We start from the raw sequence: 19,365 nt of genomic DNA, 5'->3' as shown, positions 1-19,365 counted from the left end.
TTAGGGCTAGCGGAATAGCTCACTTGGGTAGTGTCACACTTTGCCATGTATATGACCCACCTTTAAGTCTAATCACCATCTTAGAAGGATGTTTTGGTGCTGTGCTATCTTGGCCTGTTTCTGTAGAAAAACTCAGTCCAGAGTAATGTCTCAGAAATGATCCTTCCAAAAAAAAAATTTTTTTTTTTTTTGGTTTTTAGAAAATAATCTTCCCCCACACCTATGGACATCTAATCTTTGACCTTAAACTGTATTATAGGGCTATTGTCATCAAAACTGCTAGGTACTGGAACATGAATAGACACACTGACCAGTGGAATAGAATTGAGAAGCCCCCACACCTATGGACATCTAATCTTTGACAAAGGTGCCAGACTGTTAAATGGGGAAAGCAAAGTCTCTTCAACAAATGGTGTTGGAAACAATGGGTTGAAACATGCAGAAGAATGAAACTGAACCACTGTATTTCACCAAATACAAAAGTAAATTCCAAGTGGATCAAGGACTTGGATGTTAGACCACAAACTATCAGATACTTAGAGGAAAATATTGGCAGAACTCTTTTCCGCATAAATTTTAAAGACATCGTCAATGAAATGAATCCAATTACAAAGAAGACTAAAGCAAGTATAAACCTATGGGACTACATCAAATTAAAAAGCTTCTTCACAGCAAAAGAAACCACTACCCAAACCAAGAGACCCCTCACAGAATGGGAAAACATCTTTACATGCCATATATCAGACAAGAGGTTAATAACCAGAATATATAAAGAACTTGCAAATCTCAACAACAAGACAACAAATAACCCCATCCAAAAATTGGGGGAAGACATGGACAGAATATTCACCACAGAAGAGATCCAAAAGGCTGAGATACACAGGAAAAAATGCTCCAAGTCTCTGATTGCCAGAGAAATGCAAATCAAGACAACAATGAGATACCACTTCACTCCTGTGAGAATGTCATATATCAGAAAAGGTAACAGCAGCAAATGCTGGAGAGGGTGTGGGGTCAAAGGAACCCTCCTACACTGCTGGTGGGAATATCAATTGGTCCAACCTCTGTGGAGAACAGTCTGGAGAACTCTCAGAAGGCTAGTCATGGACCTACCCTATGATCCTGCAATTCCTCTCCTGGGGATATATCCTAAGGAACCCAACATATCCATCCAAAAAGATATGTGTACACATATGTTCTTGGCAGCACAATTTGTAATAGCCAAAACATGGAAGCAACTCAGGTGTCCAACAACAGATGAGTGGCTGAGCAAGTTGTGGTATATATACACAATGGAATACTACTCAGCTGTAAAAAAAAAAAATGGTAACTTCACTGTTTTCAGCCGATCTTGGATGGACCTTAAAAAAATAATGTTTACTGAAATAAGTCAGAAACAGAAGGATGAATATGGGATGATTTCACTCTCAGGCAGAAGTTGAAAAACAAGATCAGAAAATAAAACAGAAGTAGAACCTGAAATGGAATTGGTGTATTGCACCAAAGTAGAAGACTCTGGGGTGGGTGGGTGGGGAGAATACAAGTCCAGGAAGGATTCAGAGGACCTAGTGGGGGTTGTATTGTTATACGGGAAACTGGGGAATGATATGCATGTACAAACTATTGTACTTACTGTTGAATGTAAAACATTAATTCCCCAATTAAGAAAAATAAGACAATAAAATAAAATAAAATAAAATAAAAGTGATGAGAAGGCACATTTTGCTTTGTCTGCACATCAGGGAAAAAAAACTGGGAAATATTATGCATGTACAAACGATTGTATTTAATGTTGAATGTAAAACATTAATTCCATAATAAAGAAATTTAAAAAAAGAAAATAATCTTAAAATGGAATGATGCTTATGATGATTGTCTTTATTTCTATAGCTTTTGTAATAAATTTAAAATGAATATAATTCACAACATACACACAGATATATGCTTACTATATAAAAGACTAAACAAAGTTTCTAGAGTATGATAGTGTAACAAGACAGAAATAAAAAGCAGGGCTGATAAGGATGGGGTGGAATGTAACCTGGTTCACCTCCCACGAAAAACAGTCTAGAGATTCCTTGGAATATTATAAATGGGCTTATCTTATGATCCAGCAATTCCACTTCTAGGGATTTACTCAAATAACTTGAAAACATGTGTCTGAAGAGATCTATGTATACCTATATCCACAGCAGCATTATTTGTAATAGCCTAAATTCAGAAGCAACTCAGATACCCAATGACAGAAGAATTGCTAAGAGAATTGTGGTAAATATATAGTGGAAGACCATGCAGCTGTAAGAAATAATAAAATATCTTTTGCCACATCTTGGATAGAACTTGAAGGAATCAAGCAAGTAAAGTGAGGTAAGTCAGAAGGCGATAGATAAACACTTTGTGACCTTAATCAAAGGCAGAACTTCAGAAACAAGGACAGGGAAAATACAAGGTGAAATTTAGACTAGCTGTGGTTTACTGCAGCAGATCCAAGGACTCTAAATGGGGTAGGCCAAAGGAAACCAAGAAGGTATGAGGGAAGACTTCAGCTGCTGATGTGTGTGATACACAAACACCTATCAAGAAGAGAAAAGAGGGGGGTCAGGCAGCGGGTTAAGCACACGGGGCGCGAAGCACACAGACCAGCATAATGATACTAGTTTGAGCCCCTGGCTCCCCACCTCCAGGGGAGTCACTTCACAAGCATTGAAGCAGGTCTGCAGGTGTCTTTCTCTTCCCTTCTCTATGTCTTCTGTCCTATCCAACAACGACACCAGCAACAACAATGATAACTACAACAATAAAAAAAAAAAGAGAGAGAAAAGAAACTGTACTTGTGTGATGAAAATTATCTTGTAAATTATCATTTCTCCCAATAAGGTAGTAATTTTAAAAAGTGGGGATAGAATTTATAAGCCATAATTTATTAAAGTTACGCAGAAAACTTGGTTTGGGGCTTCCTATTAATGGTCAGAGCAAAAAATCTTTAACATTGGTTTTGTAAAAACAAACACACAAGGGGGTCAAGTGGTGGTGAAGTGGGTTAAGCCACGTGGCACAAAGCACAAGGACCGGGCATAAGGAACCTGGTTTGAGCCCCGGCGCCCCACCTGAATGGGGGGTCACTTCACAAGAGGTGAAGCAGGTCTGTAGGTGTCTCTCTGTCTCTCCCCCTCTGTGTCTTCACCTCCTCTCTTGATTTCTCTCTATCCTATCCAGGAACAACATCAATGGTAACAAAAACAAGGGCAACAAAATGGGAAGGGATGGCCTTCAGGAGCAGTGTATTTGTAGTGCAGGCACCGAGCCCCAATAATAACCCTGGAGGCAGACACACACACACACACACACACACACACACACACACACACACACACACACACACACGGCATAGATTCACTCCTTAGGATGGAACAAACAACAAAAGCCTGTTAATCAAAGCTTTTAAATGTCTTTGCTGAAGGGACAAAGTGCTAAATAATATGACTCTGACCTTAGAATAAATGCACTGGAGATGTTAGGATACACTTTGAGATACTCTTCAGTGCAAGTTGCAGGCCCGACACCAAGGGGGAAGTTGGGGAAGGCAACACTGGAGACCAGATGGGCAACGTAATCCAAGAGCCCACTTCCGGTAACATCATTTTATCTAGAGCTATAAACTAGACTGTGGAGGGGAACAAATGGACATTATTTTTAAAAGTGTCTTCCAAGTGTCCTTTTTCTCCCCCTTAAATAGTGTTTCAGATAAATGCTGAGTAATTAGTAGTGTGAACTTGAAAGTCTTTAACAGGCATTCTGTAATACTGTCTACAGCAAGCCTTTAAAAATTAACGGTGCAAACCGGAAGTCATGAGCTGAAGGAATGTCTTCAGGTGTTCCATTAGCAATTCTAAGCTTATTCCAAGGTTTTCCATAATATGACATGGTCATGAAAAATAACGACGCAGATTTTGTTTCTTTCTCAATTCTGGATTATTTGAGTATGTGTGTTTGAACAGTCATGAGCAGGACAATCACCATGGGAGGCTGTTAAGCGTCATCTTCCAGGCTTACGGTAGTCTAATGCAGTGGTTCTCTCTCAGATGGAGACTAGAAATCCCTGCAACTACATATATACAGAGATCATCACTCTGCACAGGATCTAACAGGGAGTAAGCATGTATTATCTCTTTCTTTAAGTTCATATCTTTATCTGTATTCATAGTTCTCTGCACCCAAAAGCACAGAAATACTTCAATATTTAGTTATTTGAATCAAGGAGGTAGCACTTCATATGCCAGAATGAGACTTGGGTTTTCTTTTCTCCACCAGTTAATAAATGAAACTTAACATTTTTTTAAGTAATGACCAGAATATAGAATCTACCAATATGTCTACTCAAAGTTGATTGAATAAAGAAAAAGTGGGGTATATGCATATTCAATTTCATGCTAGTTTGCCATTAAAAAGGTGACATCAAAATATTTGGGATAAAAAAGATAGAATGGAGGTAATTACTATCTAAGTGTTCTAGTTCATTTTTATTTTCAAGAGAAAGATGAGTATGGGGTGATCCCATACTCATAAACAGAAGTTGAGAAGGAAAATAGACAGGGAAAAGCAAAGCAGAATTTGACTGAGTTTGGACTAATTCACCAAAGTAAAAACTCTGGGTGGAGGGTGAGGGTGGATTTTCAGCTTTACTACAGGGGTGGCAGTTAGGGACACAGAACTTTGGTGGTGGGAACAGTGCGAACATACACTCCTATTAACTTATAGTCTTACAAATCACTGTTTAATCAGTAAAAAAGGTAAAAAAGTAAATTGAAAGTCTCAAACTTTTTGATGCATAGATCCCAGTTCTGAGGATGTATTCCTTCAATCTAAGTACTTAAGGTTTCACATTGGTAGCCTGATTGAACTTTAACACTGGGTTTAAACTGTTTATACATTTCTAAAAATAACTATTTGATATATTAAATCACCTATAGTCTTAGACCAGGGAGACCAGATGCAAATGCTTGTGTCACTATATAAGACAGAACTACATGTAAATGGCATAAATCATGGTAAGGTCTTATATGATACAGCAAATCCTAACCATGGGATTTTCAAAGTAAACCAAGTTCCCAAATACCTTAGTTATAGTAATAACTATCTAATGCCTCCCTATACTCTAAGACAGCGGGAACTTTCCTCATTCTTTATAAACCCTATTTCTCCCAGTCCTGTACCAGCCACCTCTGGGGCTTGACTCCTTTTCTTGCACGTGTTTCTCGATCCATACCATTTTTGATACTGCATCTGCTGAGTTCAACCAAATCAACACAACCAGTACCATCTTGACACATTTCACTTTAGATGACGTCCAGAGATGTCAGGCCTGTGATGACAACCAGGACTCTGGTGAAACCATTCACTGCAAAAACGGTATCATCTGTTTTCCATCTACACCATGCCTCGGCCTCGCATGAGCTTAATGTGCAGCTTGGCGATACGAGAAGCCGGCATGAAGCCCAGCCAGTCTATCTTGGCGTTACTCTCGATCGCACTCTGTCATTTCACGAACATCTCATAAAAACTGCAGCAAAGGTGGGCGCGAGGAATAACATCATTGCAAGACTGGCCAGCTCTTCATGGGGCGCGAGCGCTTCCACACTACGATCATCCTCTCTGGCATTATGCTATTCCACTGCAGAATACTGTGCCCCAGTATGGTTCCGTAGCCCCCATGTCCACTTGGTCGATTCCAAATTATATTCCTCCATGAGGATCATTTCTGGAACCATCCGTTCCACCCCGGTTCCATGGCTGCCAGTTCTTAGCAACATCGCCCCGCCAGATATTCATCGGGATGTGGCATCATCTAAGTTCATTTCCCACGTCTACGCTCGACTAGACCTGCCAATATACGCGGATCTCTTCGCCCACCCTGTCCAACGCTTGACGTCTCGTCACCCAATCTGGTCCCCTATGCCTACACTGAACTTCTCTGTTCTAGACTCTTGGAAACAGAGTTGGCAGTCAGCTGAGGTAAAGAACAAACACCTCATCACAGACCCCTGCAAGCGTCAACCTGGCTTTGACCTAGCACGTTATGATTGGGCCCTCCTCAATCGCTATCGAACAGGCCATGGCCGGTGCGCCGCTATGTTCCTTCGCTGGGGAGCCAGAGACGAGCCGAACTGCCCCTGCGGCTACAGACAGACTATGACCCACATAGTCAATGACTGCCACCTCTCCAGATTCAAAGGAGGTCTTCAAACTTTACATCAGGCTCAACCTGACGCTGTTGACTGGCTAAGGAAGAAGGGCAAACGCTAGAAGAAGAAGGGGCCCCCAATTCCACAGTGAGTAGTGCACCTCCTAACAAAGCCACTGAACCTAGATATAGACCAGGGCCCATAAGGCAGAATGCATATGCACAAGTAACCATAAGTTAGGGGAAAATATACACCTTAATGTAAAAGTGAACAACAGTTTTCAGTGACTCTATAAGTATAGCAAGCAAGCAGAAAGATCAAAAAGACACTTTTTTATTAGACACCACAAAGTACTTAATCAAATACTTTCTATTAGATCTAGATACCCTCCTCACCTACTTCCTATTTCACTTCCCTCAATCACTCCAAGGCAAACCTTCTCAGACAAAGTAAGGACTACAGAAGCTGGATAAGTACAAGAGTCCAGCATACTGTAATGATGGCTCTTTTGGCCCCCACCAGGCCATCCCATCATTCAGGGCCTAGTCACAGAATCCTGGGATTCCCACATAGACATGATGGGCCTAGACTTCTAATTAGATCCCTCTCTCTACTGTCACTGGTAATCACCATCAGGAATAATAGAGTGGACCCTCTTGTGGGCCTCTACAGGACCTTACCCTCAATGTAGGTCAACATTGGTAGGGCCTGCCCCATTCTCCAAAGGGAGGTTGGGCCAAAATACTCTACCACTCAAGGAAGACTGGTCCTACAATGAGTGCAGCCTAGACTGTTCCTAGCCATGACCAGAGAATGTGAGCTCAGACCTACAGGGATGCAGAGGTTATACAAGCTCTTGTGCTGAATATGAGCCCCAGATCAATACAATGGGGGTTACAGTTAACAATATTTATATACTTTTCCCATACCTGGGAGCTATACTCTTCCCTGATCCAGCTTTCTAGTCCTATTCCCAACTCTGACACCATCTCCCTAGATAATACTTTTAGCCCACCTGCATGTTAGCTGTTGGGCTCAGGCAAAAATTAGTAAAGTCATGGGACCCTAGGAATATACCTAAAATAGATCTACTAACCTTTTCCAAAATGGAGACCCCAAATGTCATCTGCCATAGTCTGTACCTTTAGGTTCCTGATTAGTAAACAATCTGTTCTGCTTTATATCTTAATGCTTTTTCAGCCACCAAGTTGCAAATGCTACCATGACACCAGCTTGGCTTCACTGGACAGAGAACCTCACCAGTGTATCCCAGAGCCTCTCAAGAACCCTGCCCCAATAGGGAAAGATACAAACAGGCTGGGAATGTGGATGGACTTGCCAATGCCCATGTCCAGCAGAGAAGCAATTACAGAAGCCAGACTTTCCACCTTCAGCACCCCATAATGATTCTGGGTTCATGCTCACAGAGGAATAGAGAATAGAAAAGCTATCAAGGGAGGGGGACCAAATACAGACCTCTGGTGATGGAAATTGTATGGAATTGTACCCCTCTTATCCTGTGGTCTTATCGATCATTATTAAATCAATAAAATAATAATAATAATAAAAGAACACTCCTATATGTCAGTAGGTAGAGTGAAAATTATTACTGGGTTCAAGTCCCTATCCCCCACCTGCAGAAAAGAAACTTAATGAGTGGTAGAGCAGTGCTATGGGTGTCCTTCTCTCTGTATCTCCCTCAGCCCACTGTATATGTATGAAAAAAGGGGGAAAGGAGGAAGGAAAGGAGGAAGGGAGGAAGGGAGGAAGGGAGGAAGGGAGGAAGGGAGGAAGGGAGGAAGGGAGGAAGGGAGGAAGGGAGGATGTTGTTAAAATTCGGCAGCTCCAGCTGGGCGGGCTAGCTTCACGGGCGGGTAACAGAGACGAGGAGACAACGGCTGGGCAGGGAAGCTGTATTTCTTTATTCAGGAACAACGATTCATAAACTAAGACAAACTAATCACCAAACAGAACTCTGCTGCCTCTTTCCCCCCGCGGTGGCGCCAAGCACTCTCGAACTCTGCAACTCTCCAACTCTGGAACTCTGGAACTCTGGAACTCTGGCACTTATCTCAGGGTTCCTAGGGGCGGGGCCAAGCGGGCCCGCGAAACTAACTGGACTGATCCAATTTTCTTGGTGGGGGAGAACTAGAACAACCCAATGTAAAGCATACAACAATTGGAAGGAAGGAAGGAAGGAAGGAAGGAAGGAAAGAAGGAAGGAAGGAAGGAAGGAAGGAAGGAAGGAAGGAAGGAAGGAAGGAAGGAAGGAAAGAAGGAAGGAAGGAAGGGAGGGAGGACGGACAGGTAGCCTGCCAGGAGCAGTGGAGTCCTGGTGCAGACATTAAGCTATAAACCTGGTGGCAATAAATAAATAGATAAATAAATACTTCTAAATGGCATTTATACTTTCTAAAAGGTTCTACTAACCACAGATACTGAATATTGGTATATAACAACATTACAGCTGAGAGCCTAAACTAAAAGCCATAATATATAATAAAAGGGGGGTGAGTCATATAAAGATACTTTCTTTTCTTCCTTTTTTTAGACAAAGAGAGAGGAAAGGAAGGAGGGAGGGAGAAAGAGAGGGAGGGAAGAGGAAAGAAGAGGGGAGAGGGGAGAGGAGAGGGGGAGAGAGACAGAGAGAGACAGAGACTTGCCACAGCACTGAAACTTCCCTATTTAATGCAGTGGGGACCAGGTCAAAACTAACCTGAGTCATGTGCATGACATAGTAGTGCACTATCCAGGTGAGCTATTTTGCTGGTCTGAGTCTTTTTAAAACCTCATAGAACTGAATCAGATATTCATGTCATGGACTTCAATGAGAATTTTCATAGTTAGCAAAAGGCACTTATAAACAATAGAGGGTTTGTCAACTGCCGTAAGGCACCTCCAACAACAGCACTGACATGACAGATATTCAATAAGATAGTTGTAACTTCTGTTGATATGTTGATATCTTTGTTGTTCATTTATCAGCCTAATTCTGGCATTATGCTATTCCACTGCAGAATACTGTGCCCCAGTATGGTTCCGTAGCCCCCATGTCCACTTGGTCGATTCCAAATTATATTCCTCCATGAGGATCATTTCTGGAACCATCCATTCCACCCCGGTTCCATGGCTGCCAATTCTTAGCAACATCGCCCCGCCAGATATTCGCCGGGATGCGGCATCATCTAAGTTCATTTCCCACGTCTACGCTCGACTAGACCTGCCAATATACGCGGATCTCTTCGCCCACCCTGTCCAACGCTTGACGTCTCGTCACCCAATCTGGTCCCCTATGCCTACACTGAACTTCTCTGTTCTAGTCTCTTGGAAACAGAGTTGGCAGTCAGCTGAGGTCAAGAACAAACACCTCATCACAGACCCCTGCAAGCGTCAACCTGGCTTTGACCTAGCACGTTATGATTGGGCCCTCCTCAATCGCTATAAAACAGGCCATGGCCGGTGTGCCGCTATGTTCCATCGCTGGGGAGCCAGAGACAGCCGAACTGCCCCTGCGGCTACAGACAGACTATGACCCACATAGTCAATGACTGCCACCTCTCCAGATTCAAAGGAGGTCTTGAAACTTTACATCAGGCTCAACCTGACGCTGTTGACTGGCTACGGAAGAAGGGCAAACACTAGAAGAAGAAGAAGCCTAATTCAAATCAGCCAATAGGCAGCGTGTCATTGATCTGTGAAACTTTTGAGATCCCTATGACACCAGGAGTTCTGGAAGTCTTCTTTATTTATCATCAGTTGCAAACAACATTTAGCATAAGCTACGATTTTGTATAGTCCATCATCCTTCCCTGGGTGTGGATGACTCTTAAATGAATGGTCCAGTGTGCCTTTGATCTTCACCACTCCAGTAATATCTAACATAATCTAATACGAGGTACTAGTCAACAACGGTTTGTTATAAATCTGATGTTTCACAAGATTACAGTTTATCAGCTACGTTCTGGCAAAAGAATGACACATTTTTGTTCAGAATTTGCTGATTCCACATTGCTCATAGAATTTCTCCGCATGGAATCCAAAGACCGCTCCTCTGGAATTACACTAAGACTTCCTTCCATCTTCTACTTACTTTCTTGCCACCACAGCACAGCCTTTATTTACAAAGCTTACTACGTACTGCTATGCCTCCAGATATTTGTTGGGGTGGGTCCCTCTGCCACAGAAGACAGCAGGTGCCATTCGTTCTGCAAAGTCCATCCCAACGACTCTTTTGTGAAGATGTCCAGAGCCCAGAACCCACTCCTACCACAGTACCACCACCTCAACACCCTGAGGAGGACAGATTCTGTTTATTTGGCAACAGCTGTTATTAGTAAAGCTTTTGTTTTCTATGAATATTATTCTTAGCCTGTTTCCTCCTTTGTGAAACTTTATCTTGGATTCCCCCTCAAGGGTTAAACACTATACTTGCTACCCATTCCTGTCCCTGGCACTTCTCCACCAACACAGAGCACAGACCTTGGGGTTATTTATCGTGACAATTACCTACCCTATTACACTCTGGGCTGTGTGAGGTTATCATTATATTCACCTCCGCATCCCAGGGGTCTTACTAGTACTTGATCTTGATACACAGTAGGTATTTAATAAATGATATTAAATTAATAAATAAAGCACAACTGCTTTCTGCCAAGTCAGAAACAGAAAACAGCACCAAGTAACCAGTTTGGACAGATGCCTTCTTAGCATTCAAGCAGAACCTGTACACTCCTGTGATCAAGCCAGAGCCAAGAGAACTGGAGAGGCAGCAAACTAATGTGAGTTAAGGAAGTGAGGAAGCTGTTTGGAAGGGAAAAGACAGGCTCTTTTCAGCAAGGCACAGTTTCTTTGAATTAACACCAGCAGGCTTATTTACATAGAAGGAACTGGTACCATAGGGAAGCTTCGAGAACATTCAGTTAGACAGGTCTAATAAAACTGCTTCTTCTCGGCCTCCACTAAGTGGAAAACAGATGAACAATTCCACTTAGCCATTTCCTTGCAAACATTCAACTGGGATATTGCAGTTACAGACATTCTTAGCATCCATTATTTGCATGGAAAGATTTAATATATCCAGTATTGCATGGAATGAACAAAAAATGGGAATTGCATGGAAAAACTATTCTAATCTGCTCAGTTTCTATCGAAAGAAAATCGGTTCCTGTACACATATCTACTGAAACATAATCTTTTATATATATATATATATATATATATATATATATATATATATATATGTTTTAGTATCTAAGTGACTTACGTCAGAAACAGCAAGATGAAGAGGGCAGACTATTAAGTCTACTGTGAAGATGGAAAAAGATATAAGAAAACTCATAGAATGCAATAAACCTGCAGACAGACTCTGGTGGTTGGGATACCCCTATTATCTGACAAGTTTGTAAATCATTAACTAAAAAAAAACTGCATTGCACATTTGCCAAAACAACAGGAAACATGGAAGACAAAAGGGTGCAGACTGTAATATTACTGCTTTCAGGAAACTTCCAGTTGAAAATATAGCTTTCCACTATTACGGACTCACGGAACTACAGAACACAAACTAAGAATATCTGTCAATCAACTTGTCTTACAATGAAAAATGTCACTTATTAATAACGGACTAACTGGCTGCTCTGTTTTCTATAAGAACAATGATCTTCAGCAGACATAAATATCAAATATATGGAGGTAAAAAAAAAAAACTACTTGAAATAAATACAAGTTTTTTTTTTCTTTTCTCTCCTTTTTCTTTCCTTCCTCCCTCCCTTCCTTTATTTTTTTAACCAGAACACAACTCTGGATTATGGTGGCACCAAGGACTGAACCTAGAACCTTTGGTGCCTCAGACATGAAAATTTGTTGCACTCCTAATAGTGCTATACTCCTGGCTCATCAATACATTTTTGTCATTTAAAAATATCTTCACTTCATAACAATTCTATGCTACATACATATATACATATATATATGCAAATCTTAGACACATAGTTGACTTATTGCATAATGTTTATTAATTTTGACTGGCTCCTCGCTTTTTTACCTTATCTTCTCACAAAGAAAACATCTGTACTCAGGGCAATATGTAAAGACTGATTTTTATATTCATACTGAAATCTACCAGTGAAAATGTGGCACAAAATATTTTATGGCACAGTTTAGGGAGGAGGGGTGGAGGTGGGTAGAGGGTTCAAATATGCTTGATCCACTGCTCCCTGGTTGATGTTTTTCACTCATTTTGCTTGTTTATTTTCCAAACAGAGAGAGGGAAAGAGAGAGGCATCGAGAGAAGGAAAGACATTTTAGCACCACTCAAGCCTCTATAGAGCTTCTCTCTGCAGCTGTCCGTAGCGCTCCTGTGTGGTACCTGGACTGGAACCCAGGTGTTCTTACATGGAAATGCACTAGCTTTACAGGGTGAGCAGTCTTCCGACCAACATAAAACATACTACTGGAAGAAATCTGTATTTTCTCTCTTGAATCAGAAGCTCACCCTTCTTACAATTTTTAAAAAATTTTTTGTTACTGAAAATCATGTATTTTGCGTGTCCAATGTTCCTTTACCTGCAGATGGCTGGGAAACATTCTTGAAGACCCTTCTTTTTAACCAAAGATCCTTCAAGGCAGTACATAATGATGTCCATGACCTTTATGGAGAAGACACAAGTCTAAAATTAATTCCAAATGCTTAATATTCCCAATTTTAAAGTTAGACCTTATTTGTCTATGAAAATTCTAGTTAGTTTAATTTTCATATGTTCTTTAAACTCATGGAATATTTATTTTATACTACAGGTTATCATGAATAATCATGAAGAACATTATTTGACAGCAGGACAAAATAAAGAAACCAAAAGTTTCCTTCATCCAAGCATACTATAGACTTCATCTGTAATGAATGCTATAAAAGAGAACTTAAACCTTAAATATCAACTGCAATACAGACCATTTTCATGCAAATGGTAAATGAGCCTAGCAATCATTTCAATCTTCAAGGAAGTTTAGGTCAGGACTCTCAAAATGGTAGAAAAATTAATCCCTTTGAGTTAGTGCTCTCTTTTTAGAGTTGCTGACAATGAAGAGGCTGATCACATCTTACTATACTGGCATGATAAATTTAGGCTGCTAATGCATCATTTAAAACAGAAAATTCTTACCTCTACGAGAAGATCCACAACATCTGTGGGCATCTTTTCAATTAGAATTTCAATGACTCTCAGAATCTCCCCTTTAGCTCGTGCAAGAGTTGTGGTGTGTATGTTCTGCTGTGACTGGGTATTAGCTGCGAGAGCAGTATGTCTGTGTACCTGTAACAACAGTTCCACACTGTAGGTATGGCAAGCACTTGAGTCAGTTTTACATTTATAATACTCATTTTCCTTCTTATTTACAAATGTGGTGGGGGCTGGAAACCTAGCAAAAACAAGCCTCCTGTTAGGTATGTCAGAAAATACTTTGACAGCAAAGTAAACAAACAGATTTGGTATGATAGGAACTCGGCAAGTTTTCTCTAGTAAAATTCTGTACGTTGTATGTATTGCTGGTGCATGTGAATTCCCCAAAATACTACCATGATATTCTCAAGAGAGAATGATGGGTTGTGAATATGATATTTTTGGCACAGGGACGGACATCACCCAGAAAATAAACGAGATGATTCCTGCTAGTGAGGAGACATAGTAATTTCTGTGTATATGACATTTACTGTGGCCTAGGCCCCATTCCAGATAGTTTATAATTATCTTGGGAAACTGAAATGAGCATGCCTCCAAAAATAATGAGCATTATAAATAATTTAACAGCACCATTCAAATTGTGAGTCTTGCAGTTCTGAGAAAAGTTATTAAGGGACCATGAGCCAGCCATGAAGACGTGAACATGGCACTGGGGCAGGGAACAATAATGATGAAAAATACATTGATTTTACTCTAGAACTCCATGTGAAGTTCAAACTTAAAGTACAATAAATATAAACTATGATGCTAGAGTATTTTAAAATTTGGTTTTCCATCAGAATCCAGACCTTCCACCTTCTGTACCCCATAATGACTCTGGGTCCATACTCCCAGAAGGATAAAGACTAGGAAAGCTATCAGGGGAGGGGATGGGATACAGAGTTCTGGTGGTAGGAACTGAGTGGAGTTTTACCCCTCTTATCCTGTGGTTTTTGTCAGTGTTTCCTCTTTATAAATAAAAATTTTTAAAAATTGATTTTCCAAGCAAAGGCTAGAATAAAAGAAATCCAAAATGTGGTGGGGGGGCGGTTTAAACGCACGTAGTATGAAGTACAAGGACCTGCACAGGGATCTGGGTTTGAGCCTCCAGCTCCTCACCTGCAGGGGGGAAATTTCATGAGCGGTGAAGCAGGTCTGCAGGTGTCTTTCTCTCCCTATTTCTCTCCCCTCCACTCCCCTCTCAATTTCTCTCTGTCCTATCCAATAAAATGGAAAAAAATGGCCACCAGGAGCCGTGGATTCATAGTGCCAGCACCAAGCCCAGTGGCAACCCTGGAGAAAAAAAAAAAAAAAACCACAAACAATTACAATATATATATATATATATATATATATATTCCAACAGCTTATTTGAAAAGACTTCTTTACAGGGCTAGGAAGCTAGCTCAGCGCGTAGTGCTTGTGCCTTGTTATGCACTCAGCTGAGGTCTCAACTCCAGCACCACATGGGAGATGCTGTGACATCAGAAGAGGCCCCAGTGCTGTGGCATCTCTGCCACCGGACCCCTGGCTCTTTAAATTGGCCCTTACACCAAGCAAACAAGAAAAAAATAAGTATGGGGGGGAGGTAGCATAATGGTTATACAAAGAGACACTCATGCCGAAGGCTCCAAAGTCCCAGGTTCAGTCCCCCCCCCCCCCCCCCCCCCCCCGCAAGCCCGAGATGAGCAGTGCTCTGGGCAAACAAACAAACAAAAAAAAGACTATTCAAATAAGTAATGCAAATTAAGTTTAAAGATACAATTTAACAACATGCTTGTTTACTTTCTTAAAAGAGGCTGCTTAATAACTGGCATTTATAGGACTTGGTTATGTGGTTCAGCTGACCACATAAACCTGATTATAAATGTGTTTTTTTTTTTCAATGTTATTATCTGAGCATATCCCATTGATGGGTAAGACTGTGAAAAATGCCATGCCTAATAAATCTGTTCATTTATGCACATATAACACTTCATCTAAATCTAAATCTAATGTTATAATATATAAGCACACATGTATGTGTGTGCATGTCTCAAACACAGCGGAATATCACTGTAACACTTTGTGTGCTAGGCAACTGTGAGAAACCCACAGTCTACAAATTTACTTTAGCTATGAGCTCCAAGTCCTCCTTTCCATGCCTGAGCTATACAATTTGCTAGTGTAACCTCCCGCCTTCCCTGCCAGCGACTTGTCTGACACAAGTATCTGCTGTCGGCTGATAGCACAGCTCTGGAGCAGTCACTGGTCCAGTAGGTTTCAGGTTCTCAGGAAAGACTTGGAGGCATTTACGTAGTCTTTTCAAAATTCATCAATAGCTACAAGGGAAAACAATTCAGACATACCCAGTGGACACCGCACATCATTCATGCTGAAATGGAACAAATCTTTAAAAAAATATTTAAGGGCTCATCATCCCTTCCCTTTTTTCCACTTCTGAGACCTATAGGAACGATCCTATAATTGGCTCATTGTTCTTTACTAGTTTTTCAGTAAGATGTGGGCAATTAGTTACACACTAAGAAAGTGGGATCAATTGGCATTCAAGTCTTTATCTGTGACATGTAATAGGAAAAACAATTAGCAACTTTATGACTTACATTTTTGTTTACAGTTGAAGAGACAGTGCTAAATAAGTTTAGTTTGGATTACAGATAGTTTCTTTTGTAAAGTGTGAATCCCTTTAATTCAAATTTGAATAATCCTTATGCCTCTGGTTGACAGATCATTGTTAGATGATTTAACTTTGAGAGTAGGAAGGGATACAGAATCAGGAGTAACTATGAATTTCCCAGGAATTCAGTATTCAGACAGTATCTTAATTTGCATGGCTCTAAACAAACCAGAAATATTCTTGGTGGATGGTGACCCTCAGCTCACAATATCAAACAATTCCTCCGCAGGAGAAGACAAGGCAGACAGCAGAGTTCTGCTCACCTCTTTGGCTATAGTGGTGATGAAGGCGGGTGGTCTGGCTGTGGCAATGAGGGAGAGGGCATGCCTAGCAGATCGGGCGGAGTCAGCTGCTGGGCTCAGGGGCAGCCCCATTGTGATGCTAAACAGGGATCAGGGAAAAAAAGAAAAAGAAAAGAAGCATTAGAAATATAGACTGAAAAGATTAGACACAGCTTATAATGTCAGTTCAAGGTCAATGGGAGCACTCAAACAGTTAGAATATAATGGACTTGCAACAATGAGCAGTGATTAGGAATCACGGTGTTCTGGCATCAAATACAAAATCGAATAATTAACCGTGAAGATTGAAAACAGTATGTGCATCTGTCCAAAGTGTTAAAAAACGCCTTGTTAACAAATTATCAAGAACTAGTACTGAATACATATCACGGAGTTCACAATAAGACAAGAACAAACACGGTGCTGGGCATTTCCAGTTATTTTCCTTTAAAAAGTGAAAGATGCCAGTTTTTTCACGAGGCTGCATTAAAAGGCTAACTTAAAGTCATATGGTGCCAGGAAAAATCCACTCCTGCCCATAAAATCTTTAAGAGAACTGTAAATTGCTTTCAGTTTGTATATTATTTTAATTTGAAATATCCTCAGCACTGCTAGTTTATCCCACATTGATACTTTTAGAAGCAATCTATTAATCAGCATGCTCTGCCAGCAGTTATGCAGTCATGATGCAAATGTGTTTACTAATGTTTATTTTCTCTCTATCAAGGACACATGTGTGTCAATATTAAAGCAATGCAGAAGAACAGGTACGCAATGAAGCCAATATTTCTAAATGAGGAAAACACCCTTATAGAACAGTGATGCCAACTTCTCTGTACCCCCAACACAAAAGTGTTAATATTCTTCTGCTTCCGAATTCTCCTTTATATTGAGTTTATCCATAGACTACTCTGAGAAATAGTAAGACTGGTAATTAAAATGTGCCATGGGCTGTGGCAGAGGGGTGGCACGGTGGGCAGAATGCAGGACTTGGCAGAGAATGGAGGCCCCAGGCTGAATAAACACAGTGTACTAGACCGATGTATTCATTAAATGAGATAACTCACGCAGAAACATCTAGCTCTACATCAGACCTGTACAACATGCTCAGTAGATGCTTCTTCTGACCAAAGATAGGGCTCACAAACAGAAATAAATTAGAGCAAAAATGAAAGCAGCTAGCAGCTGGTCAGTGGCTTCCAGTGAAAGGCCTTCCTCTATCTCAGCCATCTAGTTTGAGAATTTGGGAGAAATATATTTGGTCGAATTTGGAGTCTGGATGACAGCTGGAGAGTTATACAGAAGGACACTAACCAAATAGCAACACATATGGTAATACCCCTCAGTGATTCCAGTGGAAGCTGGAACATCCAAACATTTGAAAGGCATTGATGGGTGTATCTGAGTCATTCCCATCATCAGTGTCTAGAGTCTGAGTGGAGGGCTGCATCTACTGCTCTGAGACTAGTAGGGCCCATCTACAGTGAACATCCACCATGAGTTCCTTGTCTGAGGCTTCAAAGTCCCAGGTTCAATGCTCAAGGATTAATTTGTGCTGGCCCAATTAAAAAAAAAAATGTAGCAAGGGACAAGAAAGAGAGGAGAGAGGGGCAGACATCAGGAGAGAGAGAGAGAGAGAGAGAGAGAGAGAGAGAGAGAGAGAAGAGACACCAATGACCACTCCACCATCCATCATGGAGTGCTGCCTTCATTGCTATAGACGGTGCTCTCATTTGCTGCCAGGGATCAAGATGAGGGCCTCAAGTATGCGCACTTTCCCTCCTGAGAAGCCTCTTGCCCCTCTGTTCCTTTACCCATGCTTCTCCCCTAGTCTTTTCCCTGCTGACACATACTCTCTGAATGAACCTTTCTGTTCAGTTTGGGATGCCTTTGTAGTGTGTGTGAATTCTCTAATGCTCAATTGACACCTGTGAAAACAACAAAAAACAACAACAGCAAAACTGATTCATTCCAGGCCCTTGGCATTGAACTCAACTCTGCCATGTGATTAGGAATTAGAGTGAACTCTGCACAGATTTGGGACAGTTTTTACTAATCCTGCGTATCCCACCCAACACGCCTTGTACAGATCTTGAGCATAGTGGAAACTCAATAGTTATGCACTAAATGAAGTTCCTTGGCAAATTCAGCAGGAAAAAAAAAAATCACTTAAACCAGTTATTTGACTGAATTGACCAAGCAATGAAGTCAAAGTAATTGATCTGGTAGTCCCAACAGACAAAGACTAATTCTGCATGTAGTTATCTTGAAAGTCAAAAGTGCATTGTGTGTGTAATATATTTTACTGCTGGATTCTAATTGAGTGAAGAAGGATCATAGTATCAGAGGCTTGAAATTAAAGGGGCGTTTGCTTTATTTTGGAACCTCTGTGTAAACACAGAGCCCGTTCTTTTCATCTGATCTTGCTTATCTGGCTACTATGCACATAATTTGTTATATGGGCTTATGGGGTGTGTCTTCGGTTTTAAGTCTTCACTATTAAAAAAAAAAAAATCACATGACACATTTGATTTTATTCAGCATTCCAGGATATACATCCAAGATGAAATACCAGAGATGGAAGATGTTACAAACAAAAAGCATGAATAGAAAAATAGTCCACTCAGGCTTAGCTCGCTCCTTACATGACTGCTCATTAATCCTGTTCTAACTCTTATTCCATCTCAGTAAAAGCATTTTAAAAGTGACTTGTAAGACCACTCTAGTTAAATGTCACCATTTACAATTGTCAGACTTTCCCATCTGTCAAACTAAGGAATATTTGGGGAAATAAGCAGGGGGCAGGGCACTTACACTTCCATTAAATAACTTGCAAATCATGGTCAGTGTTAGAAAATAAATGTCTTGTCTCCCTGAAGTTCATACCTTGAAGCCCTAATCCCCCAGTTCGAGCTCTCAGTCCCCACCTGCAGGAGGGAAGCTTCGTGAGTGGTGAAGCAGGTCTACAGGTGTCTCTGTGTCTCTCTCCCACATCCTCTCAATTTCTGGCT

At 40.9% G+C, this 19,365-nt stretch overlaps 1 protein-coding gene across 4 annotated transcripts in view; it reads right to left on the bottom strand.

Annotated features, from left to right (window-relative positions):
• The window catches only part of WDR7 (WD repeat domain 7), a 421,542-nt gene that overhangs the window by 96,416 nt on the left and 305,761 nt on the right, over positions 1-19,365 (bottom strand). For all 4 annotated transcript variants that reach the window (XM_060173931.1, XM_060173933.1, XM_060173934.1 and 1 more), the window contains 3 exons: positions 16,337-16,454; positions 13,340-13,489; positions 12,747-12,829 (listed from right to left, as the gene is read on the bottom strand). In XM_060173931.1, the coding sequence (XP_060029914.1) occupies positions 12,747-12,829; positions 13,340-13,489; positions 16,337-16,454 (351 nt within the window). The remainder of the gene's footprint in view (positions 1-12,746; positions 12,830-13,339; positions 13,490-16,336; positions 16,455-19,365) is intronic.

The sequence above is a fragment of the Erinaceus europaeus genome, chromosome 15 (genome assembly GCF_950295315.1).
Source record: "Erinaceus europaeus chromosome 15, mEriEur2.1, whole genome shotgun sequence".
Taxonomy (NCBI): domain Eukaryota; kingdom Metazoa; phylum Chordata; class Mammalia; order Eulipotyphla; family Erinaceidae; genus Erinaceus; species Erinaceus europaeus.
Note: the sequence above shows the minus strand (reverse complement) of the source record. Positions and strands in the feature narration are given on the sequence as shown.